This window comes from Peromyscus leucopus, chromosome 7 (assembly GCF_004664715.2).
Source record: "Peromyscus leucopus breed LL Stock chromosome 7, UCI_PerLeu_2.1, whole genome shotgun sequence".
NCBI classification, from domain to species: Eukaryota; Metazoa; Chordata; class Mammalia; order Rodentia; family Cricetidae; genus Peromyscus; species Peromyscus leucopus.
Window position 1 is genome coordinate 95,055,142 of NC_051069.1, and position 24,391 is coordinate 95,079,532.

The 24,391-nt window shown below is 51.4% G+C and overlaps 1 protein-coding gene across 2 annotated transcripts in view; it reads left to right on the forward strand.

Annotated features, from left to right (window-relative positions):
- The window catches only part of Poc1a (POC1 centriolar protein A), a 69,806-nt gene that overhangs the window by 9,540 nt on the left and 35,875 nt on the right, over positions 1–24,391 (forward strand). For both annotated transcript variants that reach the window (XM_028895324.2, XM_028895325.2), the window contains exons 7-9: positions 3,669–3,802; positions 14,125–14,193; positions 17,322–17,414. In XM_028895324.2, coding sequence (XP_028751157.1) covers positions 3,669–3,802; positions 14,125–14,193; positions 17,322–17,414 — 296 coding nt within the window. The remainder of the gene's footprint in view (positions 1–3,668; positions 3,803–14,124; positions 14,194–17,321; positions 17,415–24,391) is intronic.

The following is a 24,391-nucleotide window of genomic DNA, read 5'->3' on the forward strand; positions in this document are numbered from 1 at the left end:
GAGGAGTCGGCAGGAGGTGGGACACTAGAGAGGAGATGGCGGAGAGGGCTGTGGCCTCCCAAGGGAGTGAGCTTGGTCATGGGCAGCAGGACAGCTCGGTGCTGGCCGAGCTAGGAGGTGTGTGGACTTGAGTGAGCATCCAGGCCGAGTTTCGAGTGGACCAGAGTGCCTGTAACCCACAGGTTCCTCTGAAAGCTTTCAGTGGATGTTTGCTGCTCTCCTTGCCTCTTTTTTTTTTTTTTTTTTTTTTTTTGGTTTTTCGAGACAGGGTTTCTCTGTGTAGCTTTGCGCCTTTCCTGGAACTCACTCTATAGCCCAGGCTAGCCTCGAACTCACAGAGATCCACTGCCTCTGCCTCCCGAGTGCTGGGATTAAAGGCGTGCGCCACCACCGCCCGGCTTCCTTGCCTCTTGGGCCAGAACTCCTCAGCAAGGCTGTAGGGTCATATTTGTCAGCGGTCCTGGTGTGTGGTGGAGCCTTGTGGGGACTTTTGGCAGCCTAAACACAGCCAGCTTCCTCCTGAGCTTCTCACACAAGGCTGTGGCACCTGGTAGGTGTTCACATGAGAGCAAACTCACCCCTTAGCCTTGGGGATCACCTGGGTGGCGGGGCGGCGGGGGGGGGGGGGGGGAGAACCCTCTCACTGTACTGTCTGATGCTAGGCTCTGGATAGGTCTGCTCAAGTCTAGGGCCTTCCCAGAGAGCCCCATGGCTAAAACAGTGCTTGGGAGAGGCACACCTCTTTAATGCGCCCATGGATCTGTTTGGAGGCTGATTGCTCAAAAAGGCCTCTCAGTACTGGTGTAGCCAACCTCTGATCTCTGTTCTGTTCCAGATCCCTAAGAAATCCTAAGGACGCAGCGATTCCGAATGTCTCCCCTGGTGATGCTGGGTGGTTGCTAGACACTTCTAAGTAGCTTTCTGATTTGAAAGGCTGATGGGCTCTTCTAAGAGAATGCAGTTAGTGTGACTGCAGTGTGCACCCATGGTCATGCTTCCTGCCCTTGGCTGTTGTTGGAGTAGTGCTTGCTTCAGCTTTGAGCTTCAGCAGAGAACCGTCGCTGTTTATCTAAGGCTGACTGACTGTCCTCCCAGGGAAGGAGTTTCTTGGCTCTGGCCTATCAATGCAAGGAGCATTTCTGATTTCCCAATGCAGTATGGGTTGGTGGAGCCCTGGGAGTGCCACTTCCCGTGGAGGTGGGCTAAGCGCCATATGCTCAGAGCCCACGTTAAGACTGTTCAAACATCTGAGCAGCAGCCCCCGCCATCCCAGAACTCAGAATGTGCTTTGTGGTTTACAGGCATGTGCATGTCCGTGATCCAGGCACAGGCCTGGGTGACCAGCCAGACATGGGCACTCCTGCTTTACCCACAAAGAGCGTGAGGCTTGCCTACAGCCACGCAGCTGGAAGGCAAATCTAGCTCTTCAGTAGGAAGGGTCTGGGAGTCTGCCCACCATTCCCACGCTGGGTCCCACGCACCCTAGTGTTTTGTTCACAGGGTTTCTAAGAGAGATGGTTTTCTTTTTCTCTTCTTTTTTTTTTTTTTTTTTTTTTTTTTTTTGGTTTTTCAAGACAGGGTTTCTCTGTGTAGCCCTGGTGGTCCTAGAACTCTCACTGTGCAGACCAGGCTGGCCTCAAACTCACAGAGATTCGCCTGCCTCTGCTCCTGCGTACCAGGACCTCAGCAGGGGGTTTTCCTGACCAGCTTTCAGCAGGCTTGCCCTTGTCATGCCCAGGAGCTGGAGTTGAAATTCTTAGACCTGAGTTCTTTGGTCACTGGTTCCTAAAAACATCTCTGCACCCACACCCTACTCAAGAGGTGTTTTTTTTAATTTTCATTTATTTTTGTACATATGGTATGGGTGTTTTTCCCGTATGTATGTCTGTGTGCCGCTGCTGTCTTGGTGGTTCAGGGGAGGCCCAGGCTCCCTGAGCATGCCTCACCATGCTCACCTTTCTGTCACTGTTCTTACTTCTGCTTCTTGGCTTAGGTGGGGCTCGGGTGGCCTTCCTTTCGGGGCAGGCTGAGGGTCTCCAGGAATGGGCTGCAGAAGCCTTCAGATCTTCTGCAGGCTGCCTCCTGGGGTTGTGTCATTGGAACGTGCTGTTCAGATATAAATACCAGATTACATAAAGCCTTGGCTGTCTCCCCTAAGTGTGCTTGGGAACATGTCTCCACACTCCCCAACACATCACTACACCAGTGTGCTTAGCATCTAAGGCTTCCTGTAATCCTCGTGGGCTCTGCTGAGGGCCTTGCAGAGGTTCCTGCATCCTCCCAGAGCCCAGGGGAGAGCCTGGCTTTTGAACTTGCCTCTTTATTTGTGGCAATGCCAACCCATCAGGATCGTGCTTCTCTCGGCTGCTCTGGTTTCTTCAGTAGAGCAGTGGGAGCGAACAGGAAGGTTTGAAGGTCTTTGCAGCAGCTGTTGATGATGATGAGCAGGTTCATGCGCTGGCTGTGATGTTGCTCCTTCCCCTGGGGGACTACGTGGCTCTGCCCTTCTCTGCTAGCTCCATCCACAGCATGCCTTCAACCGCAGGGAAGGGCTGTGCAGCCTCAGGGGCCTCTTTCTGAACAACCGTCCTAAGTGACTGCTCCCCCTCCATTTTCTGAGTCCCACTCGGTGCCAGCCACCAAGCCAGTAGTGAGGCCCTTGGCTTGGTCTCTGATGGAGGTGGTGATGTCCCCAGACAGCAGGTGGGAGTCTGAACACAGCACATAAGGGGCGGTGAACTGGTGTGGGGCTTGTGGTGTCTGGAAGGACGAATGAGCAGGGCCCAGCAAGGAGTTTATCTTGAAGTTATCTCCTCAGAAAGCTTCCCAGGGGAGATGACTTTAAGTGGAGAGCTTGAAGATCAGGGACAGGGCAAGAAACTTCTAGGCCCATTGGGAACAAGGGATGAAAAGGCTTTACAGATGGGCAAGCCACCAAAGTCAGGGTGACTGGTTTTTGGTGAATGAGGGACACCAGAATAGATGGTAGGCTTGGTAGGGATGGTGGGGAAGGGAGTCATGGATGCTAAATGGGTAGAGTCAAAGGGCACAGGGGCCAGAGGAGAGGGACACCCATGCTGGCACTCGCTGGGGTCCAAGGGTTCAGTTGAGATGAACTGGTAGCATCCCCAGGCCAGCCCCAGCAGTGCTGTGGTGCGGATGAAGAAGGTGCCCGGGTCAGTCAGGGTGACTGCTTAGGGTCACAAGGCAGGCCAGCGGGCAGACAAGGATGGGAGTTGAAGCCCTGCTGGCCCCTGACAGGCTGCACCTTCTGCTTGCTGTCCCCACACGAGTCTGTCCTGCAGGATAGCACATTGTCTTGTGTTTGGAGGGTCTCCCTGTGTAACAGCACGTCAGACATTCAGCACTGTTTGCCTCCTCTCTTCCAATTTCACTGCACAGTGTTAGGGGAAGGTGAAGGAGCATGGGAGCCTCTTGCTCGCTGTCTCTGTTTCTTCATTGTGTCCCCTTTGCCTGCCCTTGGTCCCCAACCATAAATTGTGCCACTCTCCTGGGAAATCCATGTAGGGTTCCCTACCTTGATAAGTAATGGCTGTCCTAGCCTGGTCCCCCAAGGCCAAGAGGCACCGGTGACTCTCAGTGCCTGTCCCAGGCTTCAGCTGTGTTCTGGGCCTCCCCGCAGTGCCTGATGGCTGTCCTCTCTCCAGTACACAGTGCAGCCGTGAACGGCCTCTCCTTCCACCCATCGGGAAGCTACCTCATCACAGCCTCCAGCGACTCAACCCTGAAGATCCTGGACCTGATGGAGGGCCGGCTGCTCTACACACTCCATGGGCACCAGGTGAGGGTACTGGTATGGCGTGGGGCGGAAGCATAGCTTTGATGCAGGTGCATGGCTAGGTTTCACCTGAGGGGGTTCATCTGGGGGGCCTTCCCCTGGAGCCTACTGTGGTTCCATCTCAGCCTAGACAATGCAGTGAGACGCAGAGATAGGCCTGGCATCTGCAGGAGCTGAGAGAGGCCTTTGTTGTGACCTCGATTGATGGCTGGGGTTGAACCTGGTGTGTATGCCTGAGAAGGGAGTGGGGACCTTAAGATTGGGAAAGGTGTGGGCTAATGGAATCAGTCCCCTAAAGGGCTAAGGCTCCTCAGTCTGGTGGTTGAGTAGCGTCTTAGAACCTTAGTCACCACTTGGAGTTCTGGGGTGCACTCATTTTCATGACCTCAGAGACAGACATGTTTTTCAGAGGTTGGGGCAGGAGAGAGAATCTGCATGTTTGTTTAGGAATTCCTGGCATTGAATCAAAGGAGCTTTCTGTCTGTGGCTTCAAAGAGCATCGGCCCTCTGAACTCTGGTCGATGGTGGCTCCTGTGGGTCATCTACAGGAGTTGGGCTGCCTGCAGTTCTCACCAGCAGCTGGCCTGGGGCCAGGCCTCTCATGCACACCCTGCCAGGAAGTTGAGACGTAGCTGTTTCCTGCTAAACAGACCAGTCACCAAAGTGTGTTCTCTTGGAACATAGTCACCATGTGCAAGTGGAGGAGTGTGGAGTTCAGAGATTTTGAGTGTGTTCTTCTCTCCACCTGTGAGCTGGAGGAAGGCAGGACAAGGAGTAGGTCAGGTCCTCAAGGGCTGAGGGGTGCTCTGGGGGAGCTTGTGTAGCCTGGGCCAACAGCCAGGTGGGGAGTGTCTAGCCTAAGGCTCCCCTAGCTGTTTCTGTTAGAGCACATGCAGGCCTTCTGGCCATTCTCGGAGGTGAGGACATAGCCTTTTCTTCTTTCTTGGGACCTGAAAGCTACTTGCTCTCGCCTAGTGGTGAACCCCTGCCTTCCATGTGGAGGAGTAGGCCTGTCTTCCCTGGGCCACCACAACCAGGTGCAGTGTTCAGTGTCCTAGGGTGTAGAGACTGCAAGCCAGTGTCTCAGACTCCCATGTCACCGGGAGGGCCCGTGAAAGCTACCTCTCCCGCTCTCCATGGACAAAACAAAAGCACTTCTCAGAAACAACTCGTAAGCAGATGCATACAAATGACAGTCCAGACTTTCCCTCTCTTTGTGAGGGTCCTTTCAACAGTGGACTTCTCGCAGCCCCAAGACACTTCAGTGTGGATTGCAAATGTCATCCCGTGCCCTGGTGCATTATCCAGCACATAAAGGCAAACCTGTTGACATGGTTTTCGCTGCAGCTGTCTGTCATCTGCTCCCTGCTCACTGGGTCAGACAGGAGGGACATGAAATGGAGGTCGTGTCCTGCTCTTTGGTGCTCACAGCCTGGGCTGTGGAGGACCGCAGTTGAGGCGGGGGCGGTAAACTAGAGGGACAGACTGAGTCTGTAAAGCTCTCGGAGGGCCGGGTGAGAGTGGGCGGGCCCTGCCCGTCTCCCACGGCTCAGATGAAGGTGAGAGTCAGAACCTAAGGCCCAGATGTTTTCCTCTGCTCACCCTCTAAGCCCCCTGTCCAATACAGAAACAGGATTCTTTGCCACAGGTTTCACGAGCTTCTCTTGTTGAGGTCTCTGATATCTAGCCCTCTTTGGGGGTACCACCAGCCCAGGGTATCCCTAGGCTTGGCTTCTTCAGAGTTCTGCAGGCTGATCAGGAAGCCAGGGTTTGCCCAGAATCTGCTCCATGCCCACATTTTTTCCATAATCCTAGCTCTTTCTAGAGACAGGTGTTCTTTGTCTACCTCCTTCCTTTTCAAGGCCCTTCGTGAGGCCCCTGCACACTCAGCTGGTGGTGGCTGCTCAGTGCTGTTCTCCACAGCCAGTGTCCTCACCCTCTGCAGGATGGAGTGGCTGCTTTGGGCTTTCTTTGGGGTGCTTACAAAAGATACAGAGTGTTTCTGGTTTGAGAAGTTGAGTATCGGGGCTGACGCAAGGGAGAGAATGTGGGGTTGAGGCTGCTGGAGAAAGCCTTATTTGCCTCAGCCCAGTCCGGCTCACCCGCCTGGTCCTGTTTGGAGGAAGTTCAGTGTCAGCTTCCCAAAAGGGAGGATGTTACAGGTAAAACAGCCTTGATTATCTGGGTAGTTGGTTCAAACATAAAGCCCACCAGCTGGACTGAACTCTGTGCTTATGGAGAGCTGTGGCCAGGAGTGGAGTTTGATCCACTCCATCCCTGGAGGCTGCTCTGGGCTCTCTGTGACTTGAGAGGGTTTGTCAGCTGCTATGAAGCAGGTTTGGCTAAGCTCCATGAAGTTCTCTGTCTTCATCTCTGGCTAAGTCCTTGAGAGAGGGTCTAGCTGGGAGCCACATCACAAGAGGCTCTGTGTAGACCACTGGGCCCCAGTCCCACAGGTAAGCAGTCTTTGGGGCCCTGTGCTTGTGAAGTCCATTCCCTGCCTTGATCTTCCCGAAGTGCAGTGGGCTCTGGTGACTTGAGCGTTCCCCTTCTGTTCCAGGAAGCGATGGCATGATGGGGGTGCAGCACAGCTGTTACCAGCCCCCCAGCTGGGTGTGGCTTAGCAGCCCTGGGGCTTGTAAGTGGTTCCTGAGTGTCCGTGAGTCTGTCCTGCAGATGAGCGGGATGGCAGATTTGAAAACACTTGCAGACGGGTGACACTGAGGGCCTCTGTACGTCTCAGGACAGCAGAGCTGAGATGCCTCTGCTGTTCTCACTTGCCTGTCACACGTGGCTCTGACATTCGAGTTGTGGTTTCACCCTTGGCTCCACATCACTGGTCAGGGTGAGATGGCAGCAGGCCCCATGGCTGCTGTATCCCAACGTCATTGCTGGTGACCTGGTCTGGCCCAGTAGGAGGGAGCCTTGAAACTAGCTCAACTCGGGGAGGTCCAACTGTGGCAGTCCCTGGGCGCAATCCCTAGAAAGCTCTCACAGGGAATTCCGTTTGGCAAGCGGGACAGCACCTTTCTTTCTCTTTTTTTTTGGTTTTCCGAGACAGGGTTTCTCTGTGTCATTTTGGTGCCTGTCCTGGATCTCGCTCTGTAGATCAGCTTGGCCTCGAACTCACAGAGATCCGCCTGCCTCTGCCTCCCGAGTGCTGGGATTAAAGGTGTGCGCCGCCGCCACCCGGCTTGACAGCATCTTTCTTACACTTCCATTTGCACACATGTGGGAGGAGGACGAGGAACATGAGCTGAGGGTGGAGCCCTGGGGAGGTCAGCCTCACAGTCATATGGGGAAGCAGACCGCGATGAGGAGGGAGGGGCTGTGCATGCTGGAGAGCTGTGCTCCCACGTCCTGTCATGAGGGCAAGGCCTAAGGGAGCAGTTTTGGGGAGACTGTAGGGGAGGGTCCCACCTAGGAGGAAGAAGGGTCAGGGCTACAGTGCTTGGGTGGTGTTCTTATCTGGGTTGAGGCCACAGCTGCCTCAATGTATCTTTCCATTGTCTCCTTGGACACAAGGGCATTAGCACCAAGTAACTTGCCAAGCACCAGGATGAGTCAGGATCACCCAATCAGCCTTGGGTTTCTTGGATTGGAGCTTTGTGGGGATGTAGAAGGCCGATATCAGCCAAGGAGTCTGACCATGTGGTACTTGGTCATTCTCTGGTGTGTGTTGGGCCAGACTTCCCAGCGGCCCACTTGAAGGGCATTCTATATATGCAGCCTCCCCTGTTGAATATAATGAAATATTTATGAACCCTCAAGGGGTTCAATATAGGGTGAAGGACCCCCATTGTGAGGCTTAGAGTCTCACTGTGGGGTGAAGGACTTACACTGTTGGGCAAAGAACTTGCTTTTGGGTGAGTGGCTTACTTTGTTGAGCTAAAGGCTTACACTGGGTCAAGGGGCTTGCTCTTGAGTGAGGAACTTGCTCTGTGTGGCTGGGGCTTGTTTTGTGTGGAGGGCCTTGTTCTGGGGTAAGGGACTTATTCTGTTGAGCTAAGGGCTTACTCTGTGGAGGAGGGGCTCTTACTGTGTAGTAATGGGCTCACTCTGAGGGGTAAGCAGGGTTGGTTTGGTTTGTTTTTCTTTTTGTTTGCTATAACAAAATGCCCCCAAATTCAGGCATGGTAGCTAGCACACAGTAGCAGTGCCAGCATTTAGGAGGCTAAGGCAGAAGGTTTTCAAGTTAAAGGCCACCTGGGCTGCTAATGTGCTGTAGCCTCAAAACAACAGCTGTAATTTAAAAAACGTCCCAAGTTGGGAAATTTGTGAAGATCAGAAGTTGTTTTCTCATGCTCTGGAGGTGGGGAGGTCCAGAGTCAAGGTGCTAGCCTCTGGTGAGGGCTGTTGCTGTTCTCTGCTTTCAAGGTAGCACCTCAATGCCACATCCTTCAGGGGAGGAGTCCTGTGCCATGTGTCCACCGCACTTGGCAGATAACAGGTGGGCAAAAAAGCCAAATTCCCTGTGTTCAAGCCTTCCATGAGAGCCCTAGTCCCATTTGTAAGGCAGCGCCTGATGGTTCAGCTTCCTCTTAAGACCACACGTTGGAATACTGTTGCTTTGGGGACTAAACTTGAACATGAATTGTTAGAAAGAACAAAAGCATTCCGACCATTGGAGGGCTAGAAATTGGCCAGTGTATTATAGACATAAAGATTTCTGGTATTCCCATGTAGACCCGACTTTGGAACTCAGAGCTACATAGGGGCCATTTTACAGCTCCTGTTGCTTGGCACCTGGGGGCATGTGGGGCTGGCTCTTCAGAGGTTCTGTGGGAAGGTTGCTGAGTGACATGGCTGACAGGACAGAGAGCCGGCTAAGTTCTTTGCTGGCTTGGACTTGCATGGGTCCTGGCCCTTTAACACTCGGCCTTAGCTTGGAGCCTCTGAGCAATGGTGGGAGGCAGTGGGCTGTCTAAAGCCTCCAGATGCAACCCTAAGTGGACACTGCCGCTCTTCTGGTCAGGTCAGCTCCAGAGAGGGGCCTGCCCTGAGTCTGAGGCTTGGGGAGTCTGCCACTCTGGCGGCAGCTAAACAGGGAGGAACGAATCCCAGCTTGTCTCTCCATGCAGTGCAGATCTGGGAAGGGAGAGCTGTAAAGGAGCTGCCGTGTGGCCCCTTCATTTTACGTCAGGGAACCCCAGCAGGAGAGGGAAAGGCTTTCCCATCAACGGCAGCTGTCATTTGAAGCCTCGTGCCCTGAGCAGGGCCCTCACAGATCTGTGTGGCAAGTGTGGGGGCAAGGTGCTAGAAATATAGATTTGTTTTTCTGTATTTTCTGAAACATAGTCTTGAGCCATGCTCATTTGGCTTAAATCCCCTAGAGCTATTTGGGAGAGGATGGTGGGTGGGCTGTAGGCAGAGAGTTAAATCTGGTATTAATGGCTGTGCAGTTGGTATGCATGTTACTGCAGAGTGTCACTGTGAAGTGACTGAGCTGCACACCATCCGGCGAGTGCAGACAGCTACCCTGATGTGGGTGGGAACACTTGCCACAGGCCTAGGCATGGGCAGAGGCTGCTGACTGTGCTCATGGCGGGAGCTCAGGCTTCTGAGGGACCCACACATGTATTCTGGACACTTGGGCCATGCCAGGCCCTAGGCTGGGGTTGGGGAAGTGGGGGAGAGGAGTCTTAGGTGCTTGGGCTGCCCTTGGGGCCCCAGCAGTAGAAGTGAGCTGGAATGTCTCTCCACCCTGTGTCCTGAGTGCACTTAGCCCTTGTCCAGTCACTTTGTTCTAAAGGAGTATTTTGATAGTCAGTAGGGTCTTACCTGGTATTGGTTGGACTCCTCTGGGAAGTGTAAGGGCCGTGAAGACAGGGAGTAGTATCTCATGTGTACCATTGTAAGAAATCCTGGTCAGCCTGGCCCTCTGTCTCCCTCTAGCAATCCAGAGTTAAGAGCTAGGAGCAGGTGTCCTGGGCCAGGGTTGAGAGAGCTTTGCTTTCCCTGGCAGCGTCTCCTACACAGAGCTGCAATGTCCCTGTGGGTCACCACTTGGATATACAAGCATCTGGTGTGCCGGACTGAATTTCTACACAGGGTCAGAGGCCAGAGCACCCACACCAGAAGTCCCTTGGCCTCCTTGGTCACCGTGATAGCCACTCTGCTTTTCTGTCTACTCAGGGCATGTGCGGTGTGACGGCCCTGTTTGTTTGCTGGTACGTGGTGTGTCAAGGCACCTGCTTGGACTTGGGCTCTTAAGGTACCATGGTCAGAATTCAGGTGTCACAGAGTCTGGCGAGTGTGAGGAGAGTCCAGAGATGTGCTTAAAGGTCTCCGAGTTTGCAGTTTAACTTAGTCACTCTGGGCTTTTCTTTGTTTTGCCCGATGCTTGCTGTTCAAGTAAATTCATGGAAATGGACAGAGGACTGGCCAGATGGCTTGTGGGTAAAGGCCCTTGCTGCCAAGCATTGTTATTTTGCCTTCATGTATGTATGTGTGAGGCTGTCAGATCTTGGAGTTGTAGACAGTTGTTAGCTGCCATGTGGGTGCTGGGAATTGAACCCAGGTCCTCTGGAAGAGCAGTCTGTAGTCAGACCTTTTTTGTTGGGACCATCAGCTCCCCAATAATGACACGGAGACAGTGAAAGCTGGGCTGATAGCTTAGGCTTGTTTCTAACCAGCTCCTATAACTTAACCCATTTCCATTAATTTACTTCTGCCTCATGGCTTTATTACTTCACCTCTGTAGTGCCCATCCTGCTTGCTCTGCATCTCCTGGTGACTCTGCCCTTCTTCCCAGCATCCTCCGTACCTGGACATTCTGCCTAGATATTGGCCATTCAGCTTTTTACTAAACCAGTCAGAGTGAAACAACAGCAGTCGGTGCTCTTCACTGCTGAGCCGTCTCTCCAGCCCCTGATGACCTGAGCTCTCTGCCCAGAACCTGTATGGTAGAAAGAGAGAACCAACTCCTGCAAGTTGTCCCCCTACTTCCACATGTGTGCCCTGGTGCATGTGTGTGCATGCTAAACAGTTCAATAAAATGCAGAGAAAACAATCAGCAGCGTAGATCCTCTGAGGTCCTGTTGACAAGAAGAGGCATGGGATGAAATGACTGGGTGTGAGGTCAGCCGGGTATGGTAAGGTCAGGAGAGAGAGCAGGGAAGACCGTGTGTATGCAGTGTTCACGACAGGTTAAGAACAATCACCTCCTAAAGAACTTCAGGAGAGGGGATGGACTCTAGTTGAGCTTGTGAAGCATCGCATGGATGTGGTCAGGAGCAGATAAGGGACAGTGTCCCCAGCATCTGGACCACTCTGCTGCTGGGGGTGCGGGCAGCTGGAATCTACATTACTGAAGGCCCAGCAAGAAATGCTCAAGTCACACTCCAGTCCCTGTGGAGGCACCAGGGAAGACCTGGCCTTGAGGTAAAAGAACCCGGCTACGTCCACACCTGGAGCTGGCCTCCAGTGCACCAGGAGTGGCTGATCAGATGAAAAGACTAAGCTGCCATGAAGCTAGAACATACCGTATTTGATTCCCCAACTCCCCTTGGCTTGGAAACCTTAGATTCAGTCACTTCCACATAACTGATGACCTAAAGAACTTGAGTCAAAACTGACAATTTGGAAGGGAATAACAGCAAAAGTGTTGCAGACTAGAAACTTCTGGGATCTGGCTAAGGTGGTGTCAGAGATAAATTTGTAGCCTTGAATGAGTTTATTTAAAATGAAGGGAGAGTGAAATGACTGAAGAGCTCAGTTTTGAGCTCTAGGAGGAACACTGAGAAAGAGACCTTTTTTGGCTCAGCCTTTGGGGGCACTGAGCAGTAGAGTAGGCTAGAATGTTGGTGAAGGGCAAGATCAGCGGAGGCTGGTTTGTCCAGGCCCTGAGAGCCAAACTCCAGAACACTTGAGCATAGGAAGGAGGCCTGGTCTGTGTAGTCACCGTCTGAGAAACACATCATGGTGTGATGTTGTCTTCGGGGCAAACATAGTTTGTGCTTTCGTGAACTGAGGTGGCTCCAGTGGCCTGCTGATACAGTCTGGGGGTACAGGCTGCACTCGGAGTGCTCCAGGCTACTTGCTTGGCTCTCAGCAGACTAGCAGAAGCCTCTTTCTAGGAATGCAGAGGCCTGGTTGCAGAAGCCTTGCTGCCTCTCAGTAAACAGGCAGGCACCACTGGGGAGGAGTGTGGGCCCCACAGAGCCTCCTGGGTGCTTGCTTATCCCTGAGTCTCCTGAGAGTCCTGGTCTCCTGGGAAAGCACCAGAACATTAGCACCTGCCCTCTGGCCCTAATCCCCCCATAAGCTTGGTGCATTCTGGAGTCTGCTGCTGTTGCTGCTGACATCTTGTTCCCAGCCTGGCAGCTGTGGTGGAGTGATGACAGGCAGTGCGAGCCGCGAGTGTGTGCTCCCTTGTCGCTGGCCCTTCCTGGAGCTCTTCTCGGGAGCTCTGGGTGGGCGGGCGGGCGAAGGGCCTGTCTGCTTTTGAAAGTCCGCACTCCGGTTTCCTTCCTTTCCTTCCTTCCCTCCGTGTCTTTCTCCTCAAAATGAAAAGCATCTTGTTGTCTTATAGCATTGCCATACATTCATTAGAAAGTTCCAGGTCTGAAAATGGTCAAGACTGTCAGCAGTCAAGTAGATTTTCTTTGAAAATGTATCACCTTCCTCCATCAGCCTTGTAACCCTTTGCCAGCTGTCCACTGGAAGGGATGTTCCCCAGCTCCACTCTGCAAATGCAGCCAGTGTCACTCAGAATGGAGTCACATGCTCCAGCAGGCCTCACACCTGGGATTTGACACTCACTGTTCATGGATATGAGTGGGCATTGTTCCCTCGCAGCAAAAGTGGGTCCACTTCACCTTGGTTAATGGTAGGTTAGAATTCCTGGCGCTGCTGGGGTAGGATAGGCCTGAGCCTGTGAATCCACTTGTTGGAGAAGGGAGGTGACAGGCAGGCATAGGCTTTGTATGTGTCCTCTTGGGCTTTGTTCTCCCAACTTGGAATGGTAAAGGCACACGCTGTCCTCTGGGGATTAGGTGGGTTGATAGAGGTGCAGGGCTCTGAGCCAGTGCTAGCCATATGAAATTCTTCCTGTCTCGTCGCCCCAGTGTGAGCCCCTCTGAGAGGAAGAACTAGAAGTGGGTTCTGGAAGCAAGGGCAGGCGTATACTTTCTGTTCCACGTGCCTGAGCCTGGGGAGCCCTGCTCGCTGCCTGTGTCCTGGGAGAGCAGCTGCTTGTGGCTGGGAGGTCTCTTGCCAACCTAAGCCGTGGTGGTCCTTCCTAGCTCTGAGTGCAGGGTGTTTTCCATGTTCCCTTTCTCTAGCCCAGGCTCTGTTTTTGAAAGCCTCTCCTGTGGGCAGTCCTTGTTACACTCTGCTGGCCTAGAGGAACTGGGGTGACCTTCGTGACAGATAGAAGAAAACTGTGATCTGGTTTTACCAGCAGAATGCCAGGCACTGGCCATGGTAGACGTTCAGTTGGAAGGGAGAAGGTTCCATCTGTGGCTGTGACCTTGCTTGGCATATTTTTCTGGAATGGATTCCAGGCATATGGGGAGGACTGTTCTTTCTCTAGTGGGAGATCCCGATTCCCTCTCAGCTCGGGTGTGCTTGTTAGAGAGTGCTGCATAGCATGCACTTGAAATGCCCCTTTGGATGGTCACCCGGACCTTTGGACCTAGGAAGCCAGAGGAGTACATTACCCTGCCAGGCCGCAACTAAGGAAGATGGCACGGACAGTGCAGGGACACTGGTGTCATTTTGGTCCACCCCCAAGCACCTTCAGTAATTGCTCCTCGGCCTCCTTCCTGTGCTCAGGCCCCTGACTTGGCCTAGTTCATTTGGGCCATTGCTTCTCCTTGGCTCCCACTTCTCTGGTCTACAACAGGGCGCTGTGGATGTGCCTCAGAGAGGTGTGTGCTGATCTCAGCTGTGCATCTCTGACCCCCTGCTTCTTGTTAGGGAAGCCATGAAAATGATGCCCGCCTGGCCAGACTGCCAGTGTGAATGTCCTGCTCCCTCCTCTGCCCTCCCTTGATCCCACGGCCTGGCCTTCGTCTGGTGAGATGTTTGGGAGCAGAGGTCCAGCAGCAGTTCTTGTACCTGACCACGTGCAGGCTTCTGGACAAAGGCTGAGGAGGACTGGTGCTGAATGAGTGCTCAGACCTTGTCCCACCGCTGCTGTCTTCCAGGAACTGTGCGTTTAGACCGAGGGGGTTGGAGGATGTATGTAGAGACAGGGTCTTATGTAACCCAGGCTGGCCTGGAATTCCTGATTCCCCTGCCTCCACCTCCCAAGTGCTGGGATCACTGGTGTGTTGCCATGTTCAGCTGACCTTTGGTGTTTATTCTGTTTGTTCTGCCAGGGACCTGCTACCACCGTTGCCTTTTCAAGAACGGGGGCGTATTTTGCTTCTGGAGGCTCTGATGAGCAGGTAAGAAGAATGGCCTAAGGAGTCTGAGCTGATCCTGCTCAGAACCCCTCAGGAGGCTGGAGGTCATCGGAGATGGCTTCAGCGACTACAGTCATGGTGAAGATAATGTGGTGGAGCTTGGGGGTAGGGGCGGTGCCAGGTCCCAGCAGTTGCTGTACCCAAGCGGGTCTCCTTCAGGGATGACCTGTGGAAGTGTCTCAGACTAGAATGGGTTGGAAGGAGTTTGAGCTAATTATTGTGGGAAAAAAAGTTAAAGATTTTCAGGGGGGGTTTTGTTTTGTTTTGTTTTTTTCCTCCTGATTACATAAAGAGTGAAGAATTACTAGGTACTTACTGCAGATCTGGTAATGCGTCAGTGTGGTGAGAATTTCATAGCTCATTTAGTTCTCCTGAGTCCTGTGGGGCGAGTCTTCCTATTTTATTCTTATAGATGAGAAAACAGTCCCAGCAGGTGGCAGAGACAGGGACAGGCACTGAGCCCGCATGACTGTGGAGCCTTGGTTCTTCCCTGGAAGCCTCCACTCCATTCTTGCTGCCTTTTGCTTCCTGGCCTGCTGCATGTTGAAAGGGTCAGCGGTTTCTGTATCCTTGGTTGCAGAGAGGAAGTCCTGTCCCGCCTCATCACCCTTTGCCCTGAGGCTTCATCCTGTCACCCCTGTGACTCTTTCCCAGACTGCTAAAAGCCAAGGGCTTATCTGCAGGGGTGTGTGGGGTGGGGGTGGGGGGTACTCTGACCTTGGTGCCCAGCTCAAAGCCTGGCCTGGGAAAGGTGTGGAGCGCTGAGGACTGCACCTGTCAGCAGTCTCCCAGAGTATTTACACAGTCCTTTGTTTCTGGAGGGAAGAGCAGTGGCTGTGAACACAGTTGGTGTCTGCTGGATTGCCGAGAATGCTCATCCTCTGGGTACTGGCCTCCCAGCTCTGCTGCTCAGCCTAGACAAATCCTCTGGCCTCCCCTGAGTCCCAGCTGCAGTGAAATGTACTGATTTTCCAATAAAGCAGAGGCTAGCTAAAGGTTCTTTGTCCACAGCCTGGATAACAGCCACTCCAGCCCTAGGTCCTAGCTAGCAGCCAAAGAGGAAGGGAAAGGAGGGTAAAGGAGTCTTGAGCCTCAGTGAGCATGGAAAACGGGAACTCTATGGCAGATACACTCGTTAACTGTATAGTAGATGTGCATGCTAAAACGAAGTCACACAGAACAAGAGGCACCCTAGGGGAAAGCTTCACCCTGTGGTGGCCATCCTCAGACGGCAAGGCTGTCAACTCCCTGGACTTTTTACATCTGCTCATGTATTTCTGGGTATTATCTCTGCATTCACGCTGGCCACTCTGGTGCTAGGAATGTACGGTCTCCACAGTTATACAAGGACCTTGTACATGGGGTGTGCATATGCCCACGTTCCCTTCATAAATTGAGGTATTCACGAGCCCATCCCTCTGGAGCTGGGACCAGTGGAACTGCTCAGGGAGTGGTGAGGAGCCTTCCTAGAAGTGCTGTGTCTCAGTGGGGGGGTGTCTAGGGCATGTCAAGTCTTCACCTTGGGGGATAGAGTGGTGGGGTTTTTGTTTGGGTTTGGTTTAGTTTTTTGTGGCCTCATTGGCTTCCATTGACTATTGGTCATGTTGCATGATTTCCTCCTGTGATGGCCAAGCCAGCCATCCCATCCCGAAAGTAACCCCAGAAGCAGCCAGCCAGCCTCCTGTGGTTTCTAGCCTCCAGTAGGGGGTGCTCTTGCTGCCTAAGCTTTTGTGGAAGTGCCTTCAGTCATCATCCTGCTTGGGAAGATGCTGCATGTGGTTGTGTATTTATTTACTTATTTGAAATTCTTTAACATTTATTTGTGTATCTTTAACTTTTTTCTTCTCTTTTCTTTTTTTTTTTTTTTTTTTTTTTTTTTTTGGTTTTTCAAAATAGGATTTCTCTGTGTAACACCCCTGGCTGTCCTGGATCTCACTGTGTAGCCCAGGCTGGCCTCAAACTCACAGAGATCCACCTGCCTCTGTCCCCGAGTGCTGGGATTAAAGGCGTGCGCCACCACTGCTAACTTTTGTTTTGATTTGTTTTTAATGTGTGTGGGTGTTCTGCCTGTGAAGACCAGAAGTGGGCATCAGATCCCCTGGTACTGGAGTTACAGAGGTGGTTAATATCTGTGCTGGGACTCAAACCTGGGTCCTTTGGAAGAGCAGCCAGTGCTCTTAACCACTGAAGCTACTTTGTTTGTTTTGAGGCTGGATCTCACACTGTGGTGCTGGGTGACCTATGTAGGCTAGCCTGGCCTTGAACTCACAGACTTGCCTGCCTTTACCTCCAGTATTTGTACTACAACACCTGGCTAGAAGTATGTTTTTTACTGTTAAAAGTATTAGGCTTAGGATAATGAGTGTGTTAGTATCCATTTCCTGATGCCAATAACTGTGTTACACTGTGTCGTGTGAGCCTCCTAGCAGCCCTGTGAGGTGGGAGCTGGGATCTTTTAAATCCCTCACCTAGGCCTCACAGTAAGCCAGCGGTTCTCAACCTTCCTAACACCGAGACCCTTTAATACAGTTCCTCATGTTGTGGGGACCCCAACCATAAACTTTGTGTTGCTACTTCATTACTATAATTTTGCTACTATTATGAATCATAATGTAAATATCTGATATGCAGGATATCTGATATTTGGGGGTAAAAGACCCCCAAAGAGGTCTCGACCCACAGGTTGAAAACTGCGCAGTAAGGGGTAGAGATCTGCCATTAACCAGTGGGTGGCCTGGAGTTCATGTTCACATCTTCCCACAGTGTCCTGAACAGGGCCACCACCCTCAAGAGCTTCTTTTTCAGAGAGACAGATGATAGATGGGGAAAGGGAACAAATGGATTCAACAGTGATCCTGACACTGAGTAGTCATCTAGGACACTCAGGAAGAGGGACAAGCAGGTGCTCAGGTCTAACTGTGCTCCATGGCTACATGATGGTACTCCATCCTGGTGCCACAGGCCTGTCCCCAAAGCTTACTCCTCAGGGGTGTGGGGCAGGTCCAGAGTGGAGTTGGGGTGTGAGATGGGAACCACTTTAGCTCAGAACTTCGGGGTTGATTTCTGGGCCCATTTTCTCCCCTCATTCTCTGTACCTGTTGGTCTTGCAGGTGATGGTTTGGAAGAGTAACTTTGATGTTGTTGATTATGGAGACGTGAAAGTACAGAGGCCTCCACCCCTGGCCAGCTCTGCTGGGAATCTGGTAAGTGGCTTAGCAGTCAGGCTTGAGCCATGTAATAGTCTGGGATGGTCACAGTGAGCAGCACTGGCTTGGAGACGAGGAGGCCTGGAGCTTCTCTCTTATTAGAAAGGAACCCTGGGAAGGTCTATCAAATACTGCTTTGGTGCCTTGACTCCAGTCTAGAATGAACAAGTGAGGCACAAAAGCCACAGAGCAGCTGCAGTGTCCAGGACCCTGGCCCTGTGGGTGGGGAGTGTTGTCGCGGTGCATACTGCTGCTAGAGTGAGGCCACGGACCCAAGTACATGTTCCTGGAGGGCTCAGGACACAAAGCCTCAGCTGGGACGGATGAGAAGACCCTGGTTTGGTTAATCTCACTTCTTTTTTTTTAAAACCACGGAGAGGAAGTTCCTCAGCCACAAACCATTTTTAGTACCTTTGTTGGTAAAAGGGCATTCAGTGTTCCTGAATAAAAATAGCTAATTTTGTAGAATAAATATTTGGCAGAAAAATGATAACTGATAAAGGCTCATTAAATAGACCCATATTCAACTTTAGTTGAAATAAGTCAAGATTGTGATCACAAAGGTGTAAGCTTTAAATCTTTCTTCCCTGGACCATAGAAGCACCATGGCCTCCCTAGCAGGAGGAAACTGGCTTGAACAACAGGAAGCGGCTCCCCCAAAGCCGCAGCAAGTCAAGGCTGGAACTCAGAATAGAAGCAGGAAGCCTCCTTAGTCTGTTCCGGGCTTACTGTGGCTCCATAGCTGAGTCTTTCCTACCGCATGCTCGAGCTGTTTCCAGAGTAGGCCACATCCAGCCCACAGTTTTCTCCCAAGGATCTCCCCTTGACTGGCCACTTAGCTGGGAGGTTTTGTTTCTGCTGAGTGTTTGCTAATGAGCCTTGAGCTATGGGCTAGTTGGTGCTCTCTAGATTGCACTGATGTTCTCCTTGCTTCTGATTCCTTTTTTTTTCCTTTTCTTTTTGTTTTGATTTGTTTTTGTTTGTTTGTTTTTTGAAAGGGTTTCTCTGTATAGCCCTGGCTGTCCTGGAACTAACTCTCCAGACCAGACTGGCCTTGAACTCACAGAGATCCGCCTGCTTCTGCCTCCTGAGTACTGGGATCAAAGGCGTGCACTACCACCACCCAGCTTGCTGAATCTTTTTTTACCTAGAAGGATCATGTGTTGCTCCTGCCTTCTGTCCTCTGACTCCCTGACTAAGGCATTCATGGCGAGATCAGCACTGCTAAGACCTTTGTGTGTGCTCATTGCTTGCAGAGTGAGTAGGTGGTTCCTGTTGTAGTTCTCAGGTGTAACCATGCTGTCTCCTCTGAGCAAGGCTAAATAACCACGGGGGCTGCCAGTGGCAGGGGCTGCCGGTGGCAGCCCTTTCCTATCCTAGGAGGGTACTGCTATCTGCCTCTTGGGAATGGTTGGTATCCACCAGGTGGAAGAAAAGTTCATGTTTTTAAAAATCATTACTATAAAAAGATTCATGCCAGTATCGAGCGTATTTCTCCGAACCTCCTGCTCTTCTCTTTCCTCCCCTCTGGGAGTCTCCTTTGTTCCCTGTAGTCTCACTTCTACCTCCGTGTCATATGTCTGGATACAATTTCAGGAGTGTATATAAAACCTAGGAGCCGCCGGGCGGTGGTGGCGCACGCCTTTAATCCCAGCACTCGGGAGGCAGAGGCAGGCGGATCTCTGTGAGTTCGAGGCCAGCCTGGTCTCCAAAGCGATTTTCAGGAAAGGCGCAAAGCTACACAGAGAAACCCTGTCTCGGGAAAAAAAAAAAAAAAAAAAAAAAAAAAAAAAAAAAAACCTAGGAGCCACAGGTGAGAGAAAACTTGTGGAGTTTGCTTTCTGAGACTGGCTTGATTCAGTTACTATGGGCGTCACTGGTTGCATCCATTTGCAAACAACCTAACTTCATTCCTTTCGTAACTTAGCTGGTGTGAATAATGCTGCAAGTGTCCCTCAGCCCCACTCAGAATGGAGAACATATCACCTTGTTTCCCAGAGCTCCACGGCCCGACAGTCTATGGTGTGATCACGTGGGTAGAGGAAGCCAGCAGGACAAGGTGGGGCATTGGCAGGTGAAAAGCTCAACAGGACTCAAGGCAGCCAGCTGTCCGCAAACTGCTCTGAGGCCCACGGCAGAGCTATTGTTACAGTCCTGCCAGTGGTCTGTCCTACACGGGACTCAAGCAGGGCGCAGGATGTGGAGTTGGCATCATGGAGTTGGCTCTGAACCCTGCTGGGCAGCCCTGACAGAGCACCTCATCTCCCCGAGCCTCCGTTTCCTCAGTGGATTTCCTCAGAGTACCCACGGGCCACTCATGAAGACTCCTGAAGTGACATAGTAATCGTGACCCATTCTTGGTCGAAATAAGAACTTCTTTTTTTTTTTTTTTTTTTTTTTTTTTTCGAGACAGGGTTTCTCTGTGTAGCTTTGCGCCTTTCCTGGAACTCGCTTTGGAGACCAGGCTGGCCTCGAACTCACAGAGATCGCCTGCTCTGCCTCCCGAGTGCTGGATTAAAGGCGTGCGCCACACGCCGGCTAAGAACTTCTTAAAAAAAAAAAAAAAAAAAGAACTTCTTGTTCTTTGTCCCAAGTCCCTTGTGGAGCCTTGAGAGGACAGGTAGGCCTTCTAGACAGACACCTACCCACCCACCCAGACTCCTGCTGCCTGAGAGACTTCTCTGAAAGGGAAAGGAGGAAAGAAAGCCAGAGTATTGCTAGGCCTGGTGTGTGCGTGTGTGCGTGTGTGCGTGTGTGCGCGTGCGTGTGTGTGTGTGTGTGTGTGTGTGTGTGTGTGTGTGTGTGTGTAAATTGACCATTTTAACCATGTCTCAGTAAGCCATCCACATCCTCTCCACAATTTTTTCATCCTCCTAGGCTGGAGGCAGCTAGTTTTGGCGGAACCGTGATGACTAGGCTTTCCCCTGAGGTGGGAAGGGAGCTGGTTAATGTGTTCCTACCCTTCTTTCCAGAGCCTTTCCCGGCACTCAGATTCCTGGCTGGCCAGAGTGCTCTGCTCCTCAGGGAGCCCAGGAGCACTACTGTGTCCTGTGAACAGAGTCTGACAGGCTCCCACGCTCCATTTCTGCCCACATCCCATCCTTCCAGGAACTCGGGGTTGCTCAACCTCAGCAGTTCATATCCGGGGCAGATAGTTATTTGAGTGTTTGCTGTCCTGTGTACTGTGAGATCTTTAGTAGTCTCTGGTCTTTCCCGGTGCATGCTGGTGGCCTCCTGCTCCCCAGTTTTGATGACCAGAAGTGTCTCAGATGTTGTCAGGTGTCCCCAGCTGAGAATCACTGCAGAAGCTCCTCCTTCATGAGGAGCCCCGGAAGAGAGCGGTGGCATGATTGAGGCACGGGGTGTGGAGAAGTGTGGAGAGGGAACCCCGGGAAGCTGCTCCAGGAGCCTGTGTGAGGACTCCACTTGGTTGGCTCCATTCTGGACTCCCACCAGGGGTGGACCAGAGCAATCAGATGTTTCTGGTAGTCCATTTTGTAAGAATACTGTTTGGTCTATCAAGTTTTCAGGGTCTCAGGGATGGCGGTAAACAATAAGAAAAGACTTTTCACCTTGTAACAACTCGATTTTCTTCAAATTGGAGCATGTTTCTTGCCTTTCTGGCCCAAAGGCTACCTGGCTCAGCAATAATGCCTGATAAAAGATTTAGTGGCTGACCAGGGTGGTTTGACTTCTCAAAGAGCCGTGATCCCGCTCTACTGTGCATCTGATGCCCTTTGCCCCTTCATCTCTGTCTCCAGATCGCCTTAGGCACTGAAACAGAGTGGATGCTCCTGGACATTTGGGGTTTTCAGAGAGTTCATAGAGTCAAGTATGGTGTGGAACTTCTGACCATGTGTTTTCTCCATTGTGTCCATTGGAAGCCTGAGGGGCAGACCTTGCCTGGACCCCTTGCTGCTCCCCAACCAACAGAGGACGCCAAGGACAACTGTGTGAGGCTGTGGAGGTCCCTTCACCCTTGAGCCCCCAGCCTGTGACCCCGTCTGTGACTATGACGTTTCAGCTTTCAGATCTTGGAAGGAAGGCTGTCCTTAAACTCACTCCAAGCAGAGCTCTGTTCACTGCGGAGCTATTTTCAACCTCTGGTTGAGATTCACAGCTTATTTTTAGGCACATTTCATGTTGAAAAGCACAAGCCACTTCCCAGCCATTCAGAATGAGAATAATGGGTGCCATTTTCCTCCTGTTCTGGGCTGAGTTGTCCAAAGGGGGGTTTCAGGGCTCGTGACTGTAGCCTTTTCTCTGCTTGGAAAGTTTCACATGAAGGATTCCAGGCCATGCTGTGGGCTGAAAGTGGGCAGGAGTCTCCATGCTCTGTCTTGAAAGAAGATTGGAAGGGCTGCTTTGGGGCAGATGAGTGCCTCCTAAAGGGGTATGGTTGGGTACCACAAGGGCCTCTCTGTAGCAGATACTTGTACTGGTGTTTCAGGGGTCTAATGTTTAGCCCTGTTTCCTGCTGCAGCCCTGACCTTCTGCCCTCTGTTCTTGCCCTCCTGATACTTAAGGGTCTGTCCCTTACACAGAAGGACCCTTGTGTCTTGGCTGATTTTGGAGTAGCATCTTGCCCACCCCAAATCTCAAGCTTCTCCAGGACGGATTTCTACCCTAGCAGCAGAAGTACTTTTACACTTTTTTTTTTTTTTTTTTTGGACAAGGTCTCACTATGTAGACCAGGCTGACTTTGAACTCATATCTGCCTGCCTCTGCCTGCATGCTGGGATTAAAGGTGTGTACCACCATGCCCAGCTTTTTAAGCTACTTTTAATTAACAAAGATGCGTTATTTGGATCTACCCTTATTTTTGCCACAATCAGAGACCCATTATGTAATTGAGAGGGTTGTACTAGTCAGGTAGGGCGGAAGAGCACAAAGTTCTAGGTAATTCAATGAAGCTGACAGAGGGAAAAAAAACAACCCACTTCCTGAGTTCGCAGGGTTGGCTGCTTCGGTTTAGACATTAACCTTATCTCTGGGGTTGAGAGCTTTTCTCTGCTCTTCTCAAGATTGCATTTGAAGGAGAAAAGCTTACCTGTGGTTAAGAGCTTGGCTTCTGGCTTCCTACCAACCAGTGATTGAATCCTGTCCCTGCCCTGTTTGTGCTGTGACCCCAGCCAGTGGCCAGATCTCTGTGGTCTCAGTTCCTCTGTCAACCTGGGAGTCACTGGGTCCTCCTTCATGAGATTTCACAGGTGGTATGCCAAGCAGCACTTGGCCCTGTTCCTGGCACATGGCGAGTGCTCACCAAGCTGTAGCTATTTCAAGAATGTTCCTTTTCCCTCTTCTGTCTTCTAAGAGGCAGTCAGAATGATCAAGTGTTCAAACCATTGGGGGTGAGGGGCATGGACAGGGGTGTGATGCATTGCTGACTGGGATAATTTTGGTGCTGGCTCCTCCCTACAGCAGGTGGTCCTTGTGAGGACTGGGGAGGGTTTTAGACCCTTGCAAGCATATGTTGTGTTTTTAAATGACAGATCCCAAGTCTTCTGAGCTTGCGGATAAGAAAATAAACCTCTGAGGTGGGTGGAAACAAAACATACACACACACACACACACACACACACACACACACACATACACACACACACACCTACACACACACATACACACCACACATACACCACCATACACCCATACATATACATACACACACACACACACCACACACACATACACACACACACACATACACACACACACCACACACATACACACACACACACACACACACACACACACACATACACACACCACACATACACCCCATACATACACACACACACACACACCACACACATACACACACACACACCACACATACACCCCATACATACACACACACACACACACACACACACACACATACACACACAACACACACATACACACACACACACACATACACAACATACACACACACACACACCACACACACATACACACACATACACACACACACACCCCATACATACACACACACACACACACCACACACACACACATACACACACACACACACACACCTACACACACCTCTCCTACCACCCTCAGCACTCCTTAGGACAAGATGCCCAGGAATCTCAGAACCTCAGTGCTAGAACCTTCCCTGAAAAAGGGGTTGTCTCAGCTGAGGGGGGGGGGGGGGGGGGGGGGCATCTGTACTCAGTAAGAACATAAAAAAGAAAAACAAAAAGAGCATCTGCCCATAGCCTAAGTCCTCCTCCTTAAGGTCTCCCTCTCCAGCCTTGTGCCCCAGGTTCTGAGGACAAAGCTGTCGTCACCTGCTATGGCTGTGTTTTTGTTTTGGGTGCTGCCTTGGAGTTATGATTTTGGGGTGCTAAAGGATCTGTTTCCTGTTCTGTAGATACTTGCCCTGTGCTGAGGATCTGGGGGGTTCTAAGTGCTTGTGGTTTCTCAAGACCTAGCTTTTCCTTACAGGAACCTCACCTAAGAAGGCAAAGAGGAGACCCGTGTCTTGGTGCCTTTCAGCTGCTGGAACAAAATACTGTAGACTAGGTAGCTTTTAAACAACAGAAGTTCATGCCTCACAGTTCCGGAGGCTGGGGTGTGCAAGCAAGGCACTGATAGTCACTGGCGAGGATCCGGTGGTACAGAAGTAATTCCTTCCCTCTGTCTTTCTTCTGTAGTAGACAACAGTGTTGGCTAAAACCTTTTATAAGGGCAGTAATCCTAATCATGGTGGGTCTGTCCTCATGACCTAGTTACCCCCAAAGGCTCAATTCCAAATATGTTAGGGATTATGATTCTAACATATAAATTTTATCGGGGACACAAATATTCAGGCTATTAGCAATTTGACTTTCAGACTTGGGTCTGTTTCCCGAACACAGATTTCTGTTTTGGCATTTGTTTTTTGTAGTGAGAAATAAAGATTTAAGCTAGGTACAATGGCACATACCTATAATCCCAGTCCTTGGAAGGCGGTGGGAGGAAGA